The 13326-nt window shown below is 39.7% G+C and overlaps 1 protein-coding gene across 1 annotated transcript; it reads left to right on the top strand.

Annotated features, from left to right (window-relative positions):
* The first annotated feature begins 208 nt into the window (after window positions 1-208).
* On the top strand, window positions 209-12290 carry rnd1b (Rho family GTPase 1b). The gene is made up of 5 exons (XM_078254926.1): window positions 209-451; window positions 984-1071; window positions 8221-8330; window positions 8527-8661; window positions 9256-12290. The coding sequence occupies exons 1-5, from the start codon at window positions 332-334 to the stop codon at window positions 9499-9501; spliced, it is 699 nt and encodes a 232-aa protein (XP_078111052.1). The 5' UTR covers window positions 209-331; the 3' UTR covers window positions 9502-12290.
* The last annotated feature ends 1036 nt before the right edge of the window (window positions 12291-13326 follow it).

Here is a 13326-nt window from a genome sequence, read left to right as displayed (position 1 = left end):
ATCTTAAAAAAAAAAATAATAATAATAATAATATTTATGACGCCGTTGTTTTATCATCCTTGACAAAATAACTTGTCTTTGCTGCCTGAGAACATCACTGAGTGCAGCACAGGGATGTTAGAAAGCCTGTGGAATGGTGAGCTCCTATTGGCTGCTGCTCGCCTGTATAAGGAGCCGCAGTGGCAAATTCAATCAGATCAACTGCGAACATCCTCCAAGAACCAGACACCGGGACGCTCGAGCACACTGGGACGATTTCTGGGTTGTTCTGTTTCTTGTTTTGTTTTATTTTTACATTTTCTGCAACAAACACTGGGCCATCATTAACATCATGAAGGAAAGGAGAAATACACAGCCGCTGGTGGTGAGATGTAAACTGGTTCTTGTGGGAGACGTTCAATGCGGAAAAACGGCGATGTTGCAAGTCCTGGCGAAGGATTGCTATCCAGAGGTATGCTCTAATGTGGCTCGTGTTAATGAATAATGAACTAAACATGTATGCACATAAAACTTTTGTGTTTTTGTTGATAATCAGAGTGTTAAGTTATCTTAAAATGATTGAATGTGGAAGAAAATAGCGATACGCATGTTGCAGTCAGTTTTCTTGCGCATTTCATAAAAAATCGTCCTCTTGGTTTATTTAGTGTGCAATTACCGTAATACTTTTAGATGCATTACCCTTTTTTATCGCATGATCAATGGAAATGTATTCCCTACGCATTTATTTATTTATTTGTTTCATGTCATATTGGCCTGTGTTGGATATTTCTTGCAGCTGCATTGATTCATGTGATTGACTGATCCGAAAGTCATTCAGATTGAGGGGAAACAACATCTTATTATAGGCTATAAGGCTTATTATTTAATTGACTCCTCAGTGCGTGTTTCGCAGTTGCACTAATTAGCCAGATAGATTCCATTACCTGTAGCTGCCTGACTGACACCTCCCCACTAATGGCACCATGTTGCTAATTGCTCCCCAGACCTACGTGCCCACGGTATTTGAAAACTACACAGCCTGTCTGGAGCTGGAGGAGCAGCGAGTGGAGCTAAGTCTGTGGGACACTTCAGGTAACTGATCACCTTTTTTTTCTGTATGTCCGGCCTAACCTGGTTTGCCATTCTTCCTGCAGCACTGAAGCAGAATATTAGACAATGCGCTGTACATGTAATGAGTATCTATCTTAGCTCGAAGAGCTGCGTCTTACAATTTCTTCCGAGATATTCTTTCAAGATATGTCATGATCTTGTCCATCTTGGTATAAAGGAGATAACATGCAAGTGGTGTTTAATTACATAAAGGCTAATGGGCATATCATACTCTTTGTTTTCATCCATCGTTGATGCCAAAATGTGCACTTCTTGGAAACTAGGCAGAGAGACGGATTATTCCGCTTCACTTGTTGTTATTGCTGATTTTGTGTGTCATATGTTCATTTACACTAAGCGTAAAAAAGAGGGTCAGTGTGGATCTCCCCCAGGATCTGCTGTTTAGTGTGTTGACCTGGATACTATATGAACACAGGTCTGCAGCACCTGTTTGATTCCCTTCATGCTCACTGCACAATGGTTTCTCTCTCCAGCCCACATCCATCTCCATCCACACTCGTGCCGGATGTATCCACAGGTCAAAGTGTCTGAGCAAATTGGCTCATGCATTTGTGTGTTTTTGTTCTTACATGTGTCTGTACAACAACTGTACAGACCAACTTGTGTAAGACGATGCAGTACTGGGTTCTCGCTGTTTTTTTTACCTCACATTATCCAAAAGCAGCAACAGGAAAAAAGTGAGTGTAATTCCCTCCCCAGACCAAATCCTGCTTTTTAATCCCAGACTGTGGACCTTTGGTCTGGCCAGCAGGAGTGGGCCTGGTGCCGGGGGATGATGCATCCTGTTGAGCAGGAAGATTTTCTGGAGCAGACAAACAGGAGGCAGCTCAGAAACTTTGGTGACCTGCATTCGCCTCCATATGCTGCTGCGGGTCACCCACTAGAACAGCATGATTCAGGGGATTAAGCCTCTGAATAGGTCCACTGGGCCACCCCTTCTGACTGACCCAATGAATGCAACATGCTTTCTCTTGCTTTCTCTCTCTCTTTCTTTACTTTCTTCTTCATCTTTTCATTTGTATATGCAGCTTTTCTGTTCCTATTTACACTTTTTTCCTGCCCATCTTTCATTGTTTCAACACTTTTTTCGCTCTGTTGACCCCTTTCATTGTCGCTTCCTCGTTATCCATGCACAATCCAAACTTGTTAGTTTCCGGCTAATTTGCATCACCAGGAACAATGGACATACCCAGTAATACAGTACACGTGCCTTAGAGACAGTTATAAATTAACAGAATAAATTGGCTACAAAAGGCATCATAGAAAGTTATTCATTCATTATTTTTTATTTGCAACAGGCTTTAGGTTTGATTTAAAGACTGGATTTTCACTCTACTATATGTTTCACCTAGAGGGTAACTTATATCACCCCCTCCTCGCCATCATTTGTTATGACTCTCATGTATCTCAGGCTCTTGGTGATGGACGACAGACAGAGCGGCTGTTTGTTGGTCACACCATACAATTTTTTATTCTCACTGTAATTTGCTCTAATTGCGCAGAGTTGTGCCGCTGTGGCCCTACCACACTGAGAGGGTCTACTCATTATCCGGAATCCTCTCATTGATTGGACTGACCTCATCACCAGCTCCACATGGCAGGCAGCTCCTTCTCCCAGCCCTGCCATGGATTTACAGACAAAAATCAATCCACCGCTTTTAATGCCTGGTCCGATCGGACATGCAAGCAGGAGAGAGATAGAGGGGAAGGTGAACACCGTACAGTGACTGTAACTCTTCTTATTATGGTGTTAGTGGGTAATTTATTTCAACTTGAATGGTCTTGCTGATAAAGCCTTTGAGTTTCAGAAGATACTGTATATACAATAATTGATTGTATGATTAATTAATGAGATTGATTTGTAATGAACCCAATATCCATTTAAACTGATGAAACAATCTGTGTGATTGTAAAAGACAGGCATTGTTAATAGACAATAATCATGTTAATGGGTAAAGCCATTACCATGTTTATTGTCTATTGACAATGAAATGCTAGAATAGAAATGACAAATGACTGATGCATACAGTATTATTTATATATATATATATATATATATATATATATATATATGTATATATATATATATATATATATATATATATATTAGGCTGTCAAAATAACGCGTTAATTTCGATTAATTAATCTGAGAAAAAATAACGCTTTAAAAAAAATAACGCAGATTAATCCATTCCATATTGACGTTTGACCCGGAGCCGTTCTAGCCACCATTGGACTGTAAAATGAAGGAGGGAGATGAGAATGTGCTGCCTGGATCATTAATTGGAACATTTACTTGTAAAAATCTTCTTCCTGCCAACCCTGGCTACCGAAATCTGGTGCCACTGATATGTCTGCGCTTCTCTCTGATGCTCTGAAACAGACGATACAGGTAACACAAACACCGCTGCACATGACGCTAGTTAACACTATACTCGACAGCAGCTAACGTTAGCCTACCGCTAGCTAGTAGCTGGATTAAACACGGTTAAAATGCTGACAGCTAACGGTGTAAAGTGTGACTGTGTTTTACTGTAGAGGATTCAACACCGGTATGTAACAATCTGTAGCTGCCGTCGGAGAAACAACACAGCCGGTGCGTTCATTGAAACTTGTAAACTACAGGCTCATGGTGCATTTGAACTTATTGTAAATGTCCTTTTCCCATCTGGTGGTTGTTTTTGTCGTTCAACAGCAATTTACTAGTGAAATAAGTTATTGTTATACATTATTATTAAATCATTTAATTTTGACCATATGGCCTTAGCAATAAACAAGCCATTCTTTAATGACACCGACTGTTGTTTAGTACCCTTTTTTTTCTTTTCTTTTTTTACTTTCTTAAAAAGTATCGGTTCAGGCACCATTAATTATGTATGCGATTAATTTTGATTAATTAATCACAGAGTATGTAATTAATTAGATTACATTTTTTAATCGATTGACATATATTAGGGCTGTCAATCGATAAAAAAAATGCTGCAGATTGTTACATCCCGGTGTTGAATCCTCTACAGTAAAACACAGTCACACTTTACACCGTTTAGCGTTAGCTGTCAGCATTTTAACCGTGTTTAATCCAGCTATTAGCTAGCGGTAGGCTAACGTTAGCTGCTGTCGAGTATAGTGTTAACTAGCGTAACGTGCAGCGGTGTTTGTGTTTCAGAGCATCAGAGAGAAGCGCAGACATGTCAGTGGCACCAGATTTCGGTAGCCAGGGTTGGCAGGAAGAAGATTTTTACAAGTAAATGTTCCAATTAATGATCCAGGCAGAACATTCTCGTCTCCCTCCTTCATTTTACAGTCCAATGGTGGCTAGAATGGCTCCGGGTCAAACGTCAATATGGAATGGATTAATCTGCGTTATTTTTTTTAATGCGTTATTTTTTCTCAGATTAATTAATCGAAATTAGCGCGTTATTTTGACAGTCCTAATATATATATATATATATATATATATATATATATATATATATATATATATATATATATATATATATATATATATTAGTAATTTCAAATGGCCTCTCAGCTTTCAGTCATTTTTAGGATTTAGTCTGGGCTGTTTAGGGCTGCAACTATTGTATTGGTATTTTTACATTATAAATTACTTAAATGATTAATCGATGCATCAAATCACTTCATTGACTCATCGTTTCTGCACCAGTTCAGTTTTTAATTAGAATAAAAATAATAAAAATGCATTATTTTAGACTACTATTCCATGCAGATGAATTTTACAGGCTGGGTGAATTGATTGTTATTAGCATTAACATTTGAACTATACTAACAATATTCACCTCTGAGACTCTGACTTTGTGAAATATTACTAGCAAAATACACTTTTTTTATTCAGTGCATAGCAAGGCTTTACATTTTTTAAACCATCTGTTGTTTCAGTCAACTTCAAAATCCAGAGTGTGATGAGCTTTGACAGTGTCAAGTTACAAAGTAAAGCTTGTTAACAGCTCAGATGTGGTGATGCTCAGGAACAAAGAGACGTCCTCTCTCTCCCTGCAGGGGTCTCCGGTTGTGACTCTGATGGGCTCTGGCATGTGAAACCAGAGAACAACTATCTGACGCAATGTAGTGTGTTTTTTGGCCTGGCTGTGTAGTACGTAGTTATCAGCTGCAGCAGCACAGCTCCCAGTCGGCTGAGTGTGGGTGGAGGGGCAGGGCTACTCTCATCCCCAAATCTGTGAGTCATCCCATCACTGGACCATTAATCTGTCTGACCCCTGCATTCTCACTGTAGCAGAGGAGTGTGCTAATGATAAATACAGGCTATGTTGCTCAGATGTTTTAGCACACAAAAAATGCATTCACAGTCTTACTCATGCACACATAAAAAGCAGATCTTCCCCTCCCCCACCTGTACACTCCAACACAAGGCCCTTCGTCTCGGCCTGCAAAGCCTACTTTTGCTCTGGCCCAATTTCCACCTCAACACTTAGCTCTGGGCACTGCACCATCAAGACGGATGGAGTTGAGCTCAGCCGCAGGAATTTGGATATGCTCTTTTTTTTCCCTTCCATTTCCGAGTTAGTCAGCCTCATGTTTCATGCCTCAGAAACTCTCCATCTGTTGTTGAGGCATGCTGTTGAGAAAAAGAAAGAAAGGGAAAATTTGGAGCATGCTTAGGCTCTGCATGTGTATTGATCTATCCAAGCCATTCTTTGGGTTGTTGCAATGGAGAGAAGGAGGCAAGAGAGGGAAAGAGACAGAGACTGGTACTCTGATATCAGACTGCAGGGGGTGAAGGATTAATGGCATAGGACGGCTCTTTGTGATCTCCCTCAGTAGGCTACACTCCTGCTTTCCCTCCTCTCTTCCTCCTGGCTTTTTCTTGCCACAATAGAAACGGCTATTTCTTCCAGGATTAGAAACTGGGTCCTGGAGTGTTGGGAGAGTGCTGCCAAGGCTGATACTGAACCCAAACAGCAAGCTGTGGAGCTTCAAATACTAATATTTACAATTTTATTATTTCTTTTGAAAATAGGATAAATGTGCCTATTGAATCATGCATCCTTTGTCCAAAATAAAAGATACAATCGATTTCTGTGGAGAAAAAAAGTGATTGAAGCATTTAGATCAGTGGTCATTTAATGCAGAATCACACCCAGGTTCCCGGCTGTGTGGTACCCCCTTGAGAGAGAATGAGAAGATTTATATCTTGTATATATTTATATACAGAGCGCCCTGCCTCTGACTCTCCTATGAGAGCACACACACACACACACACACACACACACACACACATAGGCACAGACTCATCCCAGTGGTGCAAATTGTTCTGATTTTAATGTGTCAATTTTCACAGTCAGCAACCCCAAAGTTGTCTCACAGATGAGCGTGGCTTTTCTACTCTAGCTCTAGGTGTTAGGGCAATAATGAAATTTGCTTAAGGTGGCGATGTCTGTCCTCTTTGTAAAAATATAGTCACAGTAAATCCTTTACTTTAATCAGAATATTTCAGTTAATTTGCTACTTAAGAGTAAAACAAAGACATTTTTCTACCCAAAGGCATAAAACAGAGTTTTCATACAAGCGTGTCCCTTTGTTCCTTTGCTGCAATGTTTACTTTCTTCAGGACATTGAGCCCTGAGGAATTTCATCGCAGCTTGTCATTATTCCACTCACAGCGCCCGGCAGCTGGCAAATTCAGTTTTACCCTTTGATAATGTGGAAAATCATTAAGTATTCATGAAACTGATCTGTATGCACACATCCATGTTGTGTGTGCTTTTTCATATGTTTTCTTCTAATGCATTGTTTTCGTCGCTGTAAATCAATTAGGAAGGTTGTGTAATATCTAATGTGTGATTACACAGACTGTTTTTGTTATCTGTAGCTATAAGAGGAACACTGAATCCCTTTTGGGATTCACACGGAGCCTAAAGTAAACATGTTAATCCCGTTGAGCTGCTCCTCTTCTGTTTCATCTGATCACAGACCTCTGGCTGCTGCCAAATTTAAAATAGTGAGTGTATTTGTCATGAGGTGTGGTGTTGCATTGTGTGTGTCTGTGTGTGTGTCAGATATACGTATATCTGTGGTCCCCAACTCTCTTGCAGAGCAGAGCAGTAGGTGGGTGGGCAGTTTGTGGTGTAAAATGATTGATTGGCAGTTAAGTCTTTATGGAGAGGTGGGAGGAATGCCTGATGTAGATGGTGGATTCCAAGGCTGTTGCTGTGGTAACAGAGGGACTGGAGGTATTGCGCGCCAAGCAGAGGATTTTTTTGGGGGGGGTGGGTGGTTTACTTAAGGATTCTGAGCATGAGGGGGAACGTCTGCCTGCCCCAAGCCCAACCGTTCCACTTGCATAATCTACTGCAAGAGAAGATCAATGAGGATTTAGTGCTCGATTGTCATCTTCACTCCCTCTGAAATGCCAGCAAAGGATATAGGAGCAAGGAAAAAAGCCATTTCAGAGAGAGCAAAGTGAGGCTCAGCAGGAGAAGTGATGCCGAATGCACATAATCCCTGCAGCTGTATTCTCTCGTTCTGCCTCTGCCACTCTGCTGCTCTGTCTCTCTGTCCAACTCTGTCAGAGCAATTGATTCCTGAAACAATCTCCACTTAAAATAAATTCATAATTGGCTCAAATAATCGACTCATAAACATTTTACAAAGCAAATTTAGCCTAGACCCTTGTACTTTTGATATTAAAATACGCCTTTTAATGTGACAACAGAAAAGTATGTGCAGTGCCCTTCAGATTTGCAGACCTCAAAGTTTAAAATATATATATATATATATATATATATATATATATATATATATATATATATATATATATATATATATATATATATATCAAAAGGCCCTTTTCCATCAAACATTCACGAACAAAAACATGTATGGAAGAATTTCACCATGAAGATGAGGACTAATATTTCAAAATGGTGGCTGCGCAAGATTCCTCTGAAATGTCACAAATCAGCAATATTCAGCACGGTACTCATTCTGCTTCTAGTCATTATTAACAAAAGGGGCTTAACTGAAGTCAATAATGACACATGGAACTACTTAAAATCAGAGATGCCTGCGTGTGTTTTCATTGTTTGTCTTTTATTCACATTAACAATTCTCTGTTTTCTGCCCTCTAAGGTTCTCCATACTATGATAATGTAAGGCCCCTGTGCTACAGTGACTCAGATGCAGTTTTGCTGTGTTTTGACATCAGCCGTCCTGACACTGTGGACAGCAGTCTGAAGAAGGTAAGTGCTTCAATACTTCACTGTACAGTCATAGTTCTCTTTTGTACCCCATTTTCACATTGCAATTTCCTTCAAATATAGCCTATTTTCATTAAATATACTGTATGGGCTGTGTACTATATATTTCCAGGTTATTCTTTACTGTACACTTTGACCAAATGAATCCACTGAACTGACTGTCCTTCTGTGTCCACAGTGGAAAACTGAGATCCTGGACTTCTGTCCGAGCACACGGATCCTGCTCATTGGCTGTAAGACCGACCTGCGCACAGATGTCTGCACGCTGATGGAGCTGTCCAATCAGAAACAGACTCCTATCACCTATGAGCAGGTGAGACAAAAGAAGTAACACATAGAGTTTGTCAGGAGTCAACGCTGGAATAAAACCAATAGCAAAAACATGTATGACAACAACACTTCAATAGTACACTAAACTTTTTTTGTTTGCTTTATTTTATGTCAGGGCTGTATGGAAAAAATACATTTCACAATAATCAGCAGACATTTTAATATTTATATATAAAATACATCACACCTTGCATATCAGTACACTTCCACTGAAGCTGTTATTTCCAGCTGGCATTTTCAAGTTTTTCAGAGTAATTTTGGTAATAGTGCTTACATTTATTGCTTGAAAAACATTATGATTACAATGGAAGTTGTTAAACTATAATCATAAGTAATTCATATTTTGTCTTTTTTATTATGACAAAGGGGTCAAGAATAAAATGAGTCATCTATTGTCACCTAGAGTTGATGGCATGCTCCTTCATTTTCGATTTTACAGCCATTTTATGAGCTTGCAGGGGGCATTTCCTCCTGAACTCCACACTACATGGTGACCCTGGTGCAAATAGGAAATATGGAACATGTATTAAAGGACATTTTGAAATGCACGCTTCATCACTCATCACATGTATTGCAGGGTTCTGCTATGGCCAAGCAGCTGGGTGCTGAGGCCTACCTGGAGTGTTCAGCGTTTACCTCGGAGAAAAGCATCCACAGCGTGTTCCGCACGGCAGCGATGGCCTGCATCAACAAGCTGCAGCCTCTCCCAAAGCCAAGCCCCACCCGCCGTCTCTCCAAAAGACTTCTCCACCTGCCCAGCAAGTCTGATTTGCTTTCCTCCACCTTCAAGAAGGAGAAGGCCAAGAGTTGCTCGGTCATGTGAGTGGAGACCTCTTGGGTTACAGTCCTCACATGCAACTCCCAGCCCCTGCCTCTTTGGTCTCGGGGAAGGGGGGGTGGGCACGATGGTTTTATCAGGGCTTCCTGCTGAATCCTTCCCTCACCCCCCCCAGAAACCAAACACCCCTCAGAAGAGGTGGACACTTTGCTGTCCACTTGCTCCTGAACCTTTTAGCGCACACACATCTTTTTCCACTACTGTTTATCTTGCTTTCGAACAAACATCAGTCAAGGTTTGATCATCAAGCTATCGTTTTTTCGCCTGTAAACAGTATGCAACTACAATGGTGTTACATCTGTCTGATTTTACTATCTCTAGGCACATGTTGATTTTGTCCAAATTGGAAATGTGCAACATGTGACGATTAATCTTGTGATGTAAAAGCCTCTCAGACAATTCAATTGGTATAAGTACAAAAACAATTCTAGCATGAAACCGTCAGGAATTAGCAACATCCTGTACATCTCTCTCTTAGTAAGGTGTGTGAGGTGTGAAATAGCGTATCGCTGGTGTCCCCATTTAGGCCTTTGAAAGCACAGAGAGTAAAAGGAGTAGTGGGACAAACCACAGTGAAGAGCTATTACATATATAGAGCTGTTCTCATTGTCTCATTGGTGATGAGAGCAGGGATAAGAGCTGTGAGTGCAGGTTGCTGTGCAGACAGCAGTCTAGACTAATTCAACCTGCATGGATTGTTGATGCATGGTTGTGTAGCTCTGGACAGCGCTGCTCCACAGGTTTCAGTGGAGGAGCCTGAAGAGGCTCTGTTTGTACAAATCGACAAAAATGTGGACATGCAAAAAAATAAAGAGAAGTGTACTTGGGCTTCCAATGTCTCTCCTGTCACAGCTGGAGTCTATTTTAAAATACTATTTTGGTGATGGGACATACACATTTTAATGGATGAGAAAAGATGCTTTTATATAAAAAGCATGACAGTTCGATGCCGAGCTGTCCAGTGTTATTTATTAAGCTGTGGCTGGTTATTGATGCCAGTCAAAGTGTTATGTGGCATATTTAAAAGCATAGGGATAATGCCTACCTAAGTCAGGCTGACTGCTAATGGAAAAAATCTGGTTGTTTCAAATATTCTTCAGAAAAGATTCGTAGCATCGCGTTCTTCGCAGTTTTTCAAAAATTCTCAAATGGCATGCAGTTTTGAAAAATGCCTTTCATATCATTTTCCCGGAAGTCATTGAGATTTTTTGACTACTGTAATATGCCTGTGGATTTCTCTCATTTGCAACAATCCAATGTAGCACCCCCAACCTGACTCTACTCTTCCAAGGTGACTCTATTCTTTGTGTTGTACACTCTTGTTATAATCTGCCTCCAATTAGCAGCACTTACTGTAGGTTACAATGACTATGAAGCAAAAATTACACCCTTTCTGAGCTTAAATCTTTGGCTTAATGGTTATGTGTGTGTGCAGCATTGATCTCTGTGCTTCTAACCATAAAGCAATAATGATTTAAGTGTTTGTGATGCAAGGTAACCTGTGCGGCAATAAAAATGCAGCTTTGTGATTACTGTCATGCTATAAGCGCTCCATGGACATCCTCTTTATGGAGTGAAACCATCTCCGCTGTACAAAGAGGCTGCTGATCTGTGTTTGGCCCTCCTCCTCTGTGTAAGTAGCTACTGGTATATAGAATAACCAATGACGATGTCCTGATATGAAATAGATCATGATCAAGAGGGAATAACGCTCTTCGAGTTGGAGATGCTAGACTTTGGTGTCAATTTTACATAATCATAATAAGAAAGTATTGTGGCAGTAGGACTTAAATAAGCTGCTGTGTGAGTGGGTTGACTTTGCAGTATATGCTTTTAAAATTGGAAATCTACTTCAAAAGTTAAACAATCATCTTGTAAAAAGGGCTAGTGTGTGGAAAAAAAGGAAATCCTGTGAGGAGAACAAGTAATTAAAATGCACAGGCTGGCCCTGTCCAAAGAATGCTATTTTTCCATTATTTGTTTATTTGGTTGATGTGTATTTTCTTTTTTTCCTTTTTTGGTATTCAAACGCATGATGTGAGTCCCGGTGTTGTTTTGGAAATATCTCTCTGAGATGGTTGTAGCGTCTTTATGAAGCTGTGGACTGCCCCCGTTCGTCGGAGGAACTTAAAGGGGTGAATTGCACAAAGGCTTCCAGTTCATGTTCACACACCAAATTCCTAAGCATTGCCTAGCAACAATTCAGCATATGAAACAGAGACAAGCTCTTGGGTTGGTTGTGTGGACAGAGAGGGTTGTCTCACAAGCAGACATCCCAACATCCATTATTACAGCGTCAGTTAAGCATTTATTGCCAGGCTTGTTAAAAAAAAAAAAAAAAAAAACATTTATTGATAATTTTTAGGGAGATGATGCCAGGTCTTCTGATGATGGGATAGATGGGTGGCTCACAGACCATGGCAGTTACAGTAATATGCAGCCTTTGTGTTGTAGTCGGTGTGTGGTACAATGGTGCAGTCAAACTCCTAAGCATGTCCTATTAAAGTTGTATGATTGTACATACTGTCTCTTGTTTTATAATCATTGTAAGCCATCTTCAAAGATATCTCATGAAAATATTGTTGATGTGAATATTTATTTGGTATCTATTTTAGCCTTTTTTATTGACATGTTTGTTTAATTTGTTTAAAATCTATTTTGGAAAATTTACTTTTTTTGTTTTTGTTTTGCTGTGTTAAATAAAGCTTGCCGTGTCTGGCACCCTTGAATTGTTGTTCTCATGTCATTTAAAAATTAAAACGTTAACAATTCATTACCAAAAAGTCTCCATTCTCTGTGATGATATTTTGAATATATACCTCAAAATACATTTATACACAAATACATTTATTTAAGTACACCCGCTTTATAAATTCAGAGTAAAGCTGGAAAATACCGCATTTGGCTTTTGACTTTTGGCTTTTGAGATGCCTATTACTGTAACATAGCATTGACTTTCCTCCAGTTCTCTTACCTTCAGGTTTTTTTACACATTACTATAATATACTGATTTTGATTTATACTTAATCAAACAGTCACATGCGATTGACCAAAAAGCTTTACACGTTTCAAAAAAATGTGAAAATTATGCCCATGTAGTTTAAACCCTCCTGTCATTTTTCTGATCACATAAAATGAAATTGAACAGATGTCTCCAGTAGTGTATCTCTTCAATCATCTCTTCAAGTGAGGTGCTTTTCTTTTCCAGTGCTAATAACAGGCTCGGTGTCACTGCACGCATGCAGAGCATGTCTCATTAAGGATAGAGCAAATTTAAATCATGATGGATGGGGGATTACTGTCATCTTCAATTACTTCAACCCTGAACTAAGATCATAGTCACTGATTATCAGGGAGTTATTATCACAGACTGAGAAAAGAAAAACAAGTCAGTGAGATGTGTAACTGGCAAATGATTAACAGCATAAGAAGCATAAGAAGGACGATAGGAGGGTTTTAAATATAAACCACTTCCAAAGTTAATCACATACTTTGAACAAAAACAAATTATGTATTATAATATTTTGAAGTACATGAAAAGTAAACTTAAAGCTACATTGTGGAAGAATTTCTCCCATCTAGCAGTGAAATTGTATATGACAACCAACTGAATATTACTTTCTAGCCCCTCCCATTCCGAGCGCGTTTTAACTCCTACGTTGGCCGTATGCCAAGATAGCTTCCAGTGCGACTTTGTCCGTTCTGTGTATTGTACGAGATTAATAGTGTAAGGCAATGTTTACAGCGTAGGCTACATATTTTTCTCCGTGAGCAGAGTCAGAGATCAGTTGATGTGACGGAGGTGCGAGG

Source organism: Sander vitreus, chromosome 7, assembly GCF_031162955.1.
Source record: "Sander vitreus isolate 19-12246 chromosome 7, sanVit1, whole genome shotgun sequence".
In the NCBI taxonomy this organism is placed as follows: Eukaryota; Metazoa; Chordata; class Actinopteri; order Perciformes; family Percidae; genus Sander; species Sander vitreus.
The sequence above is the reverse complement of the archived record's forward strand: the minus strand, read 5'-3'. Positions and strand labels throughout refer to the sequence as shown.

Bases quoted from the DNA above. Each gene is read 5' to 3' on its own strand.
- rnd1b (XM_078254926.1), top strand. From the start codon at position 332: ATGAAGGAAAGGAGAAATACACAGCCGCTGGTGGTGAGATGTAAACTG. The intron at 452-983 runs GTATGCTCTAAT...ATTGCTCCCCAG, and splicing joins CGAAGGATTGCTATCCAGAG to ACCTACGTGCCCACGGTATT. The intron at 8,331-8,526 runs GTAAGTGCTTCA...CTGTGTCCACAG, and splicing joins TGGACAGCAGTCTGAAGAAG to TGGAAAACTGAGATCCTGGA.